The 13,932-nt window shown below is 39.8% G+C and overlaps 1 protein-coding gene across 2 annotated transcripts in view; it reads left to right on the top strand.

Annotated features, from left to right (window-relative positions):
* PROM2 (prominin 2) overlaps positions 1–13,932 on the top strand; it is a 55,553-nt gene that overhangs the window by 27,726 nt on the left and 13,895 nt on the right. For both annotated transcript variants that reach the window (XM_060787583.2, XM_060787581.2), the window contains exons 13-19: positions 2,554–2,677; positions 3,596–3,687; positions 5,708–5,792; positions 9,032–9,178; positions 10,911–10,982; positions 11,561–11,653; positions 13,826–13,879. In XM_060787583.2, the coding sequence (XP_060643566.2) occupies positions 2,554–2,677; positions 3,596–3,687; positions 5,708–5,792; positions 9,032–9,178; positions 10,911–10,982; positions 11,561–11,653; positions 13,826–13,879 (667 nt within the window). The remainder of the gene's footprint in view (positions 1–2,553; positions 2,678–3,595; positions 3,688–5,707; positions 5,793–9,031; positions 9,179–10,910; positions 10,983–11,560; positions 11,654–13,825; positions 13,880–13,932) is intronic.

Here is a 13,932-nt window from a genome sequence, read left to right as displayed (position 1 = left end):
AAGAGCTTCAACTGCTGAATTTCAAGCAGCATTAAATACCTGTTTTTTCCGGCCTGCCTATCCGGCTTATTTTGAAACGATGCATTTTAAAGGATGTTGTTTCATATGTATTGATTGGATAGGCGATTTTAAATTGATGCTTTCATTAGGCTATGCGTTTTTAACTGCTTGGGTAGGTTGTATTGTAATGTGTTATTGTTGCTTCCCTTGTTTCATGGGGAAAGGTGGGTGAAAAACAACTACAACAACAATAGAATTATAGAATAGACCACAAGGACCATCTAGTTCAGTGTTTCTCAACCTTTCTAATGCCACAACCCCTTAATAGTTCCTCATGTTGTGGTGACCCCAAAACATAAAATTATTTTTGTTGCTACTTCATAATTGTAGTTTTGCTACTGTTAAGAACAATAATTTAAATATCTGATATGAAGGATGTATTTTCATTCATTAGATCAAATTTGTCACAAATACCCAAATCTGAATACTGGTGGGGTTGGAGGGGATCGATTTGTTATTTGGGAGTGGTAGTTGCTGGGATTTATAGTTCACCTACAATCAAAAAGCATTCTGAACTCCACCAACGATGGAATTGAACCAAATGTGGCACACAGAACTCCAATGACCAACAGAAAATACTGGAAGGGTTTGGTGTTTTGAGTTTGGAGATTTAGTTCACCTATATTCAGAAAGCACTGTGGACTCAAATGGTGATAGATCTGGACAAAACTTGGCAGAAATACTCAATATGCCCAAATGTGAACACTGGTGGAGTTTGCGGAAAATAGACCTTGACATTTGGGAGTTGTAGTTGCTGGGATTTATAGTTCACCTACAATCAAAGAGGATTCTGAACTCCGACAATGATAAAATTGGGCTGAACTTCCCACACAGAACCCCCATGACCTATAGAAAATACCTGTGTTTTCTGATGGTCTTTGGTTACCCCTCTGACACCCCCTTGTGACCCCCCAGGGGTCCTGACCCCCAGGTTGAGAAACACTGATCTACTCCAACCCCCTGCAATGCAAGAGAATTATTATTATTATTATTATTATTATTATTATTATTATTATCATCGCTGTTATTATCATCACTGTTATTATTATCATTATAATATCACTATTACTGGTATTGTTATTATCGATTACTATTTATTATGATTCATAAGTATTATAAATAAATAATAATAACAAATATTATTAATAATTATTAATTCATTGTTAATTATTATTAATTATGTAACAAATTTTGCAATCTTCTATTCCTGGTTTGAAAGTGCTATTCCTGTTTAATGGTGTGGTACTTTTTCTGAAAATAAGTAGCTGTTCTCATCAGAAACTTCGTTCTTGTGGCTTCCACAAACTAGGCTGCAATTACTTGAGACTTGATGAGGCATTCATTGAAAAACTAGAACATAATGTGCTGCAGGATGTCCTGCAAAAACAAAGTTTTGGTAGTTTAATAAACTTTTCCTATGTTTTTATGATAGAACCCATTAGGAAATACCTTTATAACCCAGGAACGTTGTGTTATTATTAGTAGTGTGATTATTAATTATATTCTAGCATATCTTGTGTGATGATTGAGCTTATTCATGTTCTGCAATGTATCCAGGAGCTGACACAAGGTTCTGCAGTATTGTCAATACTACTACTACTACTACTACTACTACTAATAATAATAATAATAATATCTTGTGTGATGATGGAGCTAATGCATGCCCTGCAATGTAGCCAGGTGTTGATGCAAGGTTTTGCAGTATTATCACCATTATTATTATTATTATTATTATTATTATTATTAATATAATATTCTAGCATTACTTGTGTGATGATTGAACTAATGAATGTTATGCAATGTATCCAGGAGTTGATGCAAGGTTCTGCAGTATTTCTGCCATTGCTGCTGTTGTTGTTGTTGTTGTTATTATTATTATTATTATTATTATTACTATTATTACTATTGCTATTATTATATTTTAGCATTACTTGTGTGATGATTGAACTAATTAATGTTATGTAGTGTATCCAGGAGTTGATGCAAGGTTCTGCAGTATTTCCCCCATTATTATTGTTGTTGTTGTTGTTGTTATTATTATTATTATTGCTATTATTATATTCTAGCGTTACTTGTGTGATGATTGAGCATTTAATGCATGTTCTGCAATGTATCCAGGGGTTGATGCAGTAGTTCTGCAGTATTTCCGCCATTATTATTGTTGTTGTTGTTATTACTATTATTACTACTACTATTGCTATTATTATATTCTAGCATTACTTGTGTGATGATTGAACTAATGAATGTTTGCAATGTATCCAGGAGTTGATGCAAGTTTACTTCCTCCAAATTTTGCTAACTCCATCTCCCAGCAGCCTTATCCAATAAGCCCAAAGTGCTGGATGCTGGGATTTGGAGTGTAAATACATCTGGAGAGCCCTATCCTTCAAAGCTGAAATCAGCTCTTTGGGGATCCTTTTCATTGGGAAAGGTCAAAGATAGAGATGTGGATTCCATTCGTGATCACTGAAGCACTGTTTGCTCTTTCTTCAGGGGCATCGGGTTCAGCTTCCTCTTCTCCTGGCTGCTGATTCTCTTGGTTTTCATCACTTTCCTGGTGGGCGGCAATGTCCAGACCATGGTGTGCAAGCACTGGGCCAGCCAGGAGATTTACAAGGTGAGCATGGACATCGGAAAGGAAAGAGAATGTTTAACCTTGCTCGGACCGAACTCATTGCAAACCAAGATTACAAAATCCTGCAATCTTGGTTTGCAATGGGTTTGGTAGATGCACCCCAAAGGAGTATGTTTGGCATAGAATTACTTGTGCCAAGAAGATGAAGGCAGCTGCCAAGCCGTGCCGCTTTTGATCCAATTATCCAGTCCCTTGTCCTTTTTCTATCCTTTGCCCTTGGGCACCGCTGGTGCAGAGAGACTCTGCCAGTGCCGTAATTAAACCTCATCAAAGAACAATTAACATTTGATCTCCATTTAGAAGGGAAATGCCGGTCAGCCAACTGGCAGCAAAGAAGGAGAGAGCAAGGAAGATGCTAACAAGAGCTTTGCTATTTTAAAAGGGTTGCATCTATGTTGGAGAAGGAATGCAATTTGGCACTACTCGAAAACTGCTATAGATTGGTAGTTTGGCACTCTTTTGGCCGAGAAGATGAAAGACCTCACAAAACGACAACATTGAGTCGCAGGAGTTCAAGTGGTACCAAACTGCATTGATTCCACAGTGTAGATGCACCCTGAGGTGGGATTCCTGCTAATTCAACTCCTCTTTTGAGCTCCCTGTGGCGCATTGGGTTAAACCCCTGTGCCGGCAAGACTGAAGACCGACAAGTCGCAGGTTCGAATCCGGGGAGAGGTGGATGAGCTCCCTCTATCAGCTCCAGCTCCTCATGCGGGGACATGAGAGAAGCCTCCCACAGGGATGATAAAAATATCAAATCATCCAGGCATCCCCTGGGCAACGTCCTTGCAGACGGCCAATTCTCTTACACCAGAAACGACTTGCAGTTTCTCAAGTCACTCCTGACATGACAAAAAAAAAAAAACCCTCCTCTTTTGCTCCTTTCATTCCAATCTGCAGTTTATCGATACTCCGGGCAACCTTCCTCCTTCCATGAACATCTCCCAACATTTAGGCCTGAAGAGGAACCTCAACATAACGACTGCGTATCAGTGAGTATCCATTGATGGTGATGTAATAATAATAATAATAGTATTGCCCGCTAGGCTTGATTGATAAAAAAAAATGGTTCAAAACTCATCTCGGATGTAGGGGGCGCTGGTGATTTGCTTCTAAAGTCACTTCCGCATTTTTCCGAAAAAAGTCGGTACTTTTTGAAACTTCTGAAACTTCTGAATTGCTTCGTTAATGGCGGACGTGATTGCACAATATGCGGAAAACAGTACTGGCCCTAGGGAAACTCCAGGGCCTTCTCCTTCCCTCATTTTTACACCAATCTTGATGAAACTTGATATACTGCTACAACACGGTGCTGGCCCAACTTACCTGTCTGAATGCATCTCCCCTTGTGAACCTTCTAGGACTCTAAGATCATCTGGGGAGGCCCTGCTCTCGATCCTGCCTTTGTCACAAGCACGGCTGGCGGGGACGAGAGACAGGGCCTTCTCAGTGGTGGCCCCTCAGCTATGGAATGCCCTTCCTAGGGACATTAGATCGGCCCCCTCCCTCTTTTCGGTTCCTCTTTGGAAGAAAGTTAAAAGTTGGCTTTTTGAGCAAACGTTTGCAAATACAATGTAACAGACATAGGAAAATGGACTGACTGGACAAATGTAATTGGACAATGTTTTAACAAGGAGACTCAAATGACATGTTTTTTTTGTCATGATTTTATATTGTCTTAATTGTTTTTATTGTATTCTTATGCTTTGATGTTGACTGTAAACTGCCCTGAGTCGCCTGCGGGCTGAGAGGGGTAGTATATAAATATAGTAAGTAAGTAAATAAGTAAGTAAGTAAATAAACACATCCTCCTCTCTTAGCATACCAAATTTCAACATGTTAGGAAAAAACATATGAGCAAAAAGGATCACACGAATAAAAAATTATATTGTTACGTTCATAGATGTCTTTGCTCTTGGCCACAAGAATAGCTTGTTCACTAAACTAATCGTGATTCTTATAATTGATTTGAATGTTGAGAAACGGCTTTTCAACCAGTTCTTTTTTTGACATCACTGAATTGCTGAAGTTATGAGGCAATGAAATTCACCCTGAGTTCAAATCAACCGGCACCTTACCATTCCCAATTTCCAGGAATTGATCTGAGAATATCTCAGGTGATCGATTGTTTTGCAGCTGGACACACATCATTGTAGTTAATTTTAAGGTCTTTACGTGTTGCCACAAAGTAGAGTATTTCAGGCAAGCATTTATTTTGTCAGCTGGTAATGTTTGCCTGAAATCGCCTGCAAACAATATTAATGCATTCCCAAATGGCCTGGTGTTTCCACGCATATCTTGCAATAAAGGATCAAGAGCCTTGAGTGATTTAAAATAAATAAATAAATAAACAAACAAACTATACTCTCGAATTGAATGCTATGATAAACAACACATCTCAATTCCAACACAAATGTCGCACAAATTAATTAAATCAAAAGGAAACTAAATTGAAATCTATGAAAACGCAATGTCACAATGCATTCAGAAACATTGAAATAGAATAGTAAAATATATAGTACAGTGTGTGTTGCTTTGATGTCCAGCAGATAGCGCTGTTTTTCAAAAAAGCATATTTTTGCCTGTCACAGGTGTGACAACTATATAATAGTAGGTATATAAACACATAAAGACATGCGCGTATTTGAATGCAATGTTGTGTCAAAATTTCAAAGCAATCGGTGAAGAATTTTGGGAGATTTGAGATTTTGAACAAACGAACATTTACATTTTTATTTATATAGATTATTATTACTACTATTAATCTCTGCCAATGGATGCTGATGCCTCACCAAAGTACAAATCCTAGCATTGCACAGCATTGAGTCAATGCAATTAAATTAGAAATGAGATCCCTCAAAGAGGAGCTTCGAATCAGCTTCCCTTTAGGCTTTGACTCTGCACAGAGGTCACCATATGATCTGAATTTTGGCCAGGCCATTTAGCCCAAAAAGGTGAGCATAATTTTAAGTAAATACGGTGTATTAACTTCCTTCCTTCTTCTTCTTCCAGGCAATGCAAGAACGGTGCAGGTTTTTGGGAAGTCTTGCACCTGGAAGATAGGTATAATCTCAATGAGCATCTCCAGCTTGCCAAGGTAGGGCTCAGGGGTAGTTGCAGCTTTGTGTTTGCATTGCTTTTGCTGACAAAATGAACTTAAATCGGAAGAAACATATGGCACTACATTTAGGCCATAAAAAGGAAATGCAATGGCATCCAGATGGGGCTTGGGAAGAAGAGTCCATGGGAAAGGAGATCTTTCAGGTGGTTCAATGCGCACAAAAGGGGTTTCATGCACAAAATATTGTGCAAAACCCTCGTTTACATTCAGAGCAATGACTCTGCCCCAACATTTATATCATTGCAGAGCGTTTGAAGGAAGCAAATCGACATTAAAAGCACGGAGCTTTCGGCTAGACATTCATAATATTATTTTCCTGTTAGATCTTGCATAATCTTTTATGTCTTACTGATTCTGGCCACAAAACCTAATTCCTGTTTAATCTTCATATAATCTCGGAACATAAATATCAGGTTGAGATGGACAGCTCCCATCAGAGAGGATTAGCTTCAACTGGCATGTTATGCAGAATCCCACATTTCTTTCTTCCTCCTTTATAATATACTAGCTATCCCCTGCCACGCGTTGCTGTGGCCCAGTCTCATGAGCTGGAAAATAAAGTAATGAGAAAGTGTTGGTTTCTAATATATGTAATGCTTGTGGGATAAAAGTATTTCTTGTTGTTTCTTTGTCAGTATTGATGTAGAGATTGTCTGGTTTGCCTACTCTGGAACATGCAACATATAATTGTCCTTCTTTAGGGGTCCCTTTCAAATCTATGATACTATATCTGTCATATACATATGTGTGTGTGAATCATATATAACTATCTATATCTATGGCTGGATGGCTCTTTGTCAAGAGGGCTTTGGTTACATTTTCCTGCCCTGGTGAAGGGAGTTGGACTCGATGGCCTTAAGTATTTTCTGTTGGTAATGGGGGTTCTGTGTGGGAAGTTTGCCCCGATTCTGTCATTGGTGGATTTCAGATTGTAGGTGTACTATAAATCCCAGCAACTACAACTCCCAAATGTCAAGGTCTATTTTCCCCAAATTCTATCAGTGTTCACATTTGGGCATATTGAGTATTCGTTCCAAGTTTGATCCAGAACCATCATTGTTTGAGTCCCTAGTGCTCTCTGGGTGTAGATGAACTACAACTCCCAAACTCGAGGTCAAGGCCCACCAAACCCTTCTAGTGTTTTCTGTTGGTCATGGGTGTCCTGTGTGCCGGGTTTGGTTCAACTCCATCATTGTTGGAGTTGAGAATGCTTTCTGATTATAGGTGAACTATAAATCCCAAAAACTCCCAAATGACAAAATCATAATTTTTTGAGTGATGGTCACTCCTTGTGATGCGGAGCATCTCCCCCCCCCCTCCCAAGTATTTGTAGTTCGCCAAGGGCCGGACAATGGATTCTGCTACTTCCTGACCCAGCGCACATAACTGGGTTCCTGTTTCCTCTTTGTGAACTCTCTGACTTGTGCACTGGACTATGGACTCTGCTACTACCCAACCCAGCGCCCATCACTGGACTTCTGCCTTCTCTTATTGACTTTCTGCCTTATTGTCTTGGACTGTTTCCCTGCCATACTTTTGGACACAAGCCTCAAGCCAGGCTCGCCTGAAAGGACAAGCAGCCTCAGCCTACGTGCGCCTCCACCAAGAAGACTGCAGTTTCTACTAAAAATAAAATACCTTTATTATCTTTAATAAACTTTGCTAGGGATGGGGATGGGAACTCATTTATGAGATGTATGAAGTATATGAAGTATATAAGATGTGTGTATAGTGGAATATCATATGAAATGTACCCTGATTCCCCTCCCCGCCTTTCCCTCTGAACTTCGCCCCAAAAAAGGAATGTGACCTAAGATTACTGCAAAGAGGAAATCCTTTGTCCTCTTGAAACTGATCATATCTACATCTGCATGGCAGGGTTGGCCCTTCCTCAACTGGCTTTCAGAGCAGACAGCCCAGAGCGGGAAGGATCAACAAAACTCAGGAAGAAAGATTGATTAACTCAATTTTTGGTATTTGTTGATCCCTCTTGTATACAAAGCCCCTTGTCTACAAGACTCCGAGGTCCGAATACCATCAATAGCTCCTTCTTTCACCTTTTCATACTTCCTCCCAAATCCAATCATAAGACCAGGAAACTCATTGTTTCCCTTGTCTGCCACCCCGCCGATAAGAACAAAGGCTAAATAACATCTGGCGAATGCCCCCTGGGCACTCCATTTCCCCTGAGCTGTCAAACTCCGTCCCGCCTCCCTCGCCGCTGATTGGACCATCTTCGGAGGCACTGGGAAGGCGCTGATTGGCCCCTAGAGGCGGCGGAGCTTGCTGACTGGACAGGAGGCGGGACATGCAGCCAAGCCTCCTCCCAGCTGTTCCGTGGCCAGCCAATCAGGGCGAAGCCAGCGGGGAGAGGGCGGGCGGGATTTTTTGAAAATGTTTCCTTTGTCTGTACACTATAAAAATGCCTGTAAAACTCAGTAAACCATGCTTACAGTGGAATGATTCCTGTAATGCATCTGATCTCAGCTGAATCACAATAAACGCCTCGATCACTGAACCTCTTCAGCCTCCGGTGGGATTAATTCTTAATATTTTTCATTCTTTGGATTGGCTTTCGCTGGCTGCTCACCGAGGTTTAAAGACCCCTTTAGCGGTCTTCAGGGATCTCTCTTGCTGGGAGACCCCCCAAAAGAGCTCGATATCACTTGTGTTGTGATATGTTTTGTTGCCAAATTTTGTGTGATTTGTTCATTGGTTCTTTTGTTTTTAAGGTACTCATTATGCACAAGGCATTTATATATATATAAATTTATATATGTGTGTGTATTATTATTTATAAGGCAGGCAATACATTTGTTGTTGTTGCTGTTGTTGTTGTTGTTGTTGTTGTTATCCTGCCTTTTCCCTGGTATTGGGACTCAAGGCGGCTAACAATCAATATAAAACAATGCAAATCAAAATAATATGAATAAATTAAAAAAGAAATATATAAATAATAATATGCATTCACAAATAATAATGTAAACAATTTATGCTCTTAAAAGTATGAAATATTATAATATTAAAATGTAATGGAATGCTGGAAAGTTCTAGTTTGACAAACTCTTTTGCCTTCTCTGCTCAAGAGGTGGCGCTTCACCAGAGTTCAGCTTCCATTCTTCCCAAGCCTAGAGCCATAGCAATTAAAGTGGCGTCAAACTGTGTTAATTCTACAGTGTAGACACTCTGTGATTTTCTTTCATTTTTGGTTGCAGTACACTACAGACTTCCAGAAACGCTTGGGCCGCTTCCAGACCCGTTTCGAAGACATCGTCTTGCTAAGCGCTGAAGGAAGGAAGGATCTGGAAACGTTCAGAGACAGTCGAATCGACTTGATAGATTATCCAGCCTTTACTGCAGAGGTGAGGTGCAAAGGTTGCGATTCACACTGCAGAACAAATGCAGTTTGAACCCACTTTAAGTGCCTTGGGCCCAAGACTATGTAATCTTGGGAGTTGTAGCATGGCGAGCCACCAGCCCTCTTGGGCAGGGAAAGGGAAAAACCTTGGGAAAACTACAACTCTCAGGCTTCTGTGGCATTGAGCCAAGGCCATACAAGCAGTGCCAAAGTGCATTAATTGTTCAGTGTAAATGCATCCTAGAAATCGGGCTCTATGGCATTGTTGTTGCTGCTGTTGCTGTTGTTGTTATTGTTATCATTATCATGCAATGTCCATAGATTCATGGAGGCCTTAGACACCTTTTATTATTGCCTGTAAGGAGAGGCAGGTAATGCATGTGCTGTTGTTGTTGCTGCTGCTACTGCTGTTATGGTATTCAATGTCCATAGGTTCATGGAGGACCTAGAGACCTTCTGATATTACTTGCAAGGTGTGCAATACAATTATTATTATTATTATTATTATTATTATTATTATTATTATTCAGTGCATTATTATTATCATTGTTATTATTAATCAATGTACATAGATTGATGGAGGCCCTAGAAACCTTTTATTATTGCCTGCAAGGAGAGTTGGGTAATGCATGTGTTGTTGTTGTTGTTGTTGTTGTTGTTGTTGTTGGCATTTAATATCCATAGGTTCATGGAGGACCTAGAGACTTTTTGTTATTATTTGCAAGGCATGCAATACTACTACTACTATTATTATTAATCAATGCATTATTATTATTATTATTATTATTAATCAATGCACATAGATTGATGGAGGCCCTAGAGACCTTTTATTATTGCCTGCAAGGAGATATGGGTAATACATGTGCTCTTGTTGTTGTTGCTGCTGCTGTTGTTATTGGTATTTAATGTCCATAGGTTCATGGAGGACCTAGAGACCTTTTGTTATTACTTGCAAGAAGGGCAATACAATTATTATTATTATTATTATTATTATTATTATTATTATTACGTCGTGCCCATAGATTGATGGAAGCCCCATGTCAGCAGAATGGCAATCCACTCAACCAGACTTTGCATGAGTTTCAAAGGAGCTCTCTGGGGTATTGAACCTATTTAAAAGAGATGGTTCGTTGCCTTTAAAATCTGGATTTGAATTATTTATTTATTTATTCCATAACAAAAGCATTGCATAAATTAGTATAAACTGATAAAAATAGAAGGTGTGCAGGTGGCTAAATATCTTTTGACCAAAAACGGGCAACAGCAACGGCATTGTCTGTAGCCTCCAACAGTTCCTCCTCTGTCTGTACATGAGGCAGGGCACAATGGACAAGCATATGCAGAGTTGTCTGTTCTGCTCCACAGTCACACAAGGTATGGGATTCTTTTAGATAGTGCCATTTTGCCAGATTTTCTTTTGATTTGCCCATTCCGCTTCTGAGTCTATTCAGGGACTTCCAGGTTGCCCATTCTTGGTTTGCTCCTGGAGGAAGACCCTCCAGAAGATTTGATTTGGGATTATATAAGAGCAAAACCTTGCTGACGCATCACAGGCAATGCATGCCACGGCCTCCTATTTCCAGTATTCAGGGCTTGAAATCTCAATTCATTCCCATCCAAATTGCAAAATAAGCCCAAGAGGCTTTGTCCAAAGGCGCTGATTTGGATTCCGAGGCATGCAATAAAAAAACACTAACATGACTGTGATTGCAGCATTTTTTCCTTTTTCTTTGCAGATGCGCAACCCAATGGTGAGGACCAATCTCGAAGGTTTAGCCGGGGATTTGGAAAGACTCAGCACGGTTCAGGTATATTGCAGAAAAGGGAACCGAAGCGTCAAGAATTGGGATAGCCAAATGTGAATATTATATATCCCTGAAGTTGTCCTGATTTTTTGGGGAGGCAATCCTGGTTAACACTCTGTCTTCCCATCCCCCCCTCCCCCCAATGTCCCATTTCTTTCCTTCCTTCCTTCGTCCCCAGCTTGCTTCCCTTGCGGCAAACTGCAGGCAAAACGCAGAAGTAATTTGTATTGGATCAACATGATTGCTATGTTTTCCCTGACTCTATGTGAATAATAGTAATGATAATAAATGTCTTTTAGCGGTACCTAATTTCTCTAATCACAGATAAAACTGTTTTTGAATTGCTTAGTTAAACAATGAGCTAGGCTGACAGTTGGCAGTTCATGCCAACCGGGGGATTCGAACTTGCAACCTTTTGGTTGATAGATCCTATAATTGCTGATGATTTACCAGCTGTGCTCGCCCTTCTCATTCAATTCAGTCAAAAGCAAGCTGCTGCAGCCTCTCCTAATATCCTAACTCTTTTGGGGATGCAATATTTGTTCCAAACCTTCAGCTCACATCTTTCTATTTTTCTGCAGAGTGACAGAACAGTGGCAGAGCGGCTGGCAGAAGAATCCCGGAAATTGAAGGAAATCCAGCGTACGATGGTGCTGATGATGGAAGGCATGGTGGTAAGTGGATATCGCATCCAAGCGTACACTATATAACGGAATTTGAAAAATGTTTTCTTCCTAGTTTGAAAGTGTTTTATATTATTACTAGCCATCCCCTGCTACGCGTTGCTGTGGCCCACATGGGGCTTCTATGTGGGAGGTTTGGCCCAATTCTATCGGTGGGGTTCAGAATGCTCTGTGATTGTAGATGAACTATAAATCCCAGCAACTACAACTCCCAAACGTCAAGATTCTATTTTCCCCAAACTCTACCAGTGTTCACATTTGGGCATATTGAATATTTGTGTAGAGTTTGGTCCAGATCCATCATTGTTTGAGTCCACAGTGATCTCTGGATGTAGGTGAACTACAACTCCAAAACCAAAGGACACTGCCCACCAAACCCTTCCAGTTTTTTCCGTTGGTCATGGGAGAACTGTGTGCTAAGTGTGGTTCAATTCCATCGTTGGTGGGGTTCAGAATGCTCTTTGATTCTAGGTGAACTATAAATCCCAGCAACTACAACTCCCAAATGACAAAATCAATTTTTTGAGTGAAGGACATACATTGGGTTGTTAGGTGTCTTGTGTCCAAATTTGATGTCAATTCGTCCAGTGGTTTTTGAGTTCTGTTAATCCCACAAACGAACATTATATTTTTATTTATATAGGTTGTTGTCGTTATGCTTTGTTTTTCTAAATGAAACCCAAGCTGTACTATAGGTTAGTTAGGATAATAATACTTTTAATACTAATAGTACTAATAATACTAACAATAATAAGTGTTCCGAAATAGGGTGCCAATTTACCTTTAGTCAAATAATGGTGACGCTGCTGCTCTCAATTGTCTGGCTACAGTTTGGCATTTTAAATGGACTGACTGGGATCTTGTGGTATGGGTTAGAAACAACAACAACAACAACAACACAAATTGCCAAGCTCTGCCAAAATCAGATTTGGCTGGCTTTAGTTTGGAATGTTTAGCCTGTTTGGATTGTTTTTCCTTGGATGCTTTGCTGGGAGCTTGTGATATAGGTTAGACAGGACACTCATACTATTAATAATATGTTGTCAAAGGCTTTCACAGCTGGAATCACTGGGTTGCTGTGAGTTTCCCAGGCTGTCTGGCTATGTTCCAGAAGCATTCTCTCCTGACGTTTTACCCACATCTATGGCAGGTATCCTCAGAGGTTGTAAGGTCTGTCTGAAACTAGGCAAGAGAGGTATATATCCTTATGGAATAATGTCCAAGGTGGGAATAATAATAATAATAATAATAATAATAATAATAATAATAACAACAACTTTATTTTTATACCCCACCAACCATCTCCCCTAGGGGACTCGGGGCAGCTTACAAGGGATACGCCCAAGATTACAATTAAGACACACATGTAAAACACTTTAACCAATTAAAACATCAGATAAAACAAATAACAACACAATTGAAAGCAATATAAAAACAATATGACTGAAAGAAACATAGCTGAGGTATAGATTTAATGAGTGCAATACATTTTTACAGGAGCACAGGAAATTTACCAGTAACTGCTGCATTTCCCACCCTCGGCTTATACTTGAGTCAATACATTTTCCCAGTCTTTTGTGGAAAAATTAGGTGCCTCTACTTATATTCGTGTTGGCTTATACTCGGGAATATACACACTGGTAATAATAATAATAATAATAATAATAATAATAATAATAATAAGCATCGGGATTGTGGCGCAGCTGGCTGAGTGTCAGCTGCATTAAGATCACTCTGACCAAAAGGTCATGAGTTCGAAGCCAGCCCGGGTTGGAGTGGGTTTCCAACCAATTGTGTAGCCTGTTGTCGACCTTTGCAACCCGAAAGACAGTTGCATCTGTCAAGTAGGAAAATTAGGTACCACCTTAAAGTGTGGGGAGGCTAAATTAACTAATTTATGAGGCCATAAAAAAAACTCCAGCAAAGCACTCCAGCGAAAAAGCATGCGGGGAATGCGGAAGTACTTCATCAGTGTCGCAGATGGACGATGAAAGCGACAGCTCCCCTGGTGGCCAGAAAAAGTTAAATAACCTCTGTGTATGTCTGTATATGTTTTAAGTCAAAATTGGCATTGAATGTTTGCTGTATATGTGTACACTGTAATCCACTGTAGGAAGGGTGGAATAATGAATAATATAATTGATATGAATCATTTTCTTGCAGGCAAAGCTGAAAGAAAGCATCCATTTCCTGTCAACATTGGCTCCAGGTCTCCAGGTATTATTATTATTATTATTATTATTATTATTATTATTATTATTACTAGCCGT

This window comes from Anolis sagrei, chromosome 7 (genome assembly GCF_037176765.1).
Source record: "Anolis sagrei isolate rAnoSag1 chromosome 7, rAnoSag1.mat, whole genome shotgun sequence".
Lineage (NCBI taxonomy): Eukaryota > Metazoa > Chordata > Lepidosauria > Squamata > Dactyloidae > Anolis > Anolis sagrei.
Note: the sequence above shows the minus strand (reverse complement) of the source record. Positions and strands in the feature narration are given on the sequence as shown.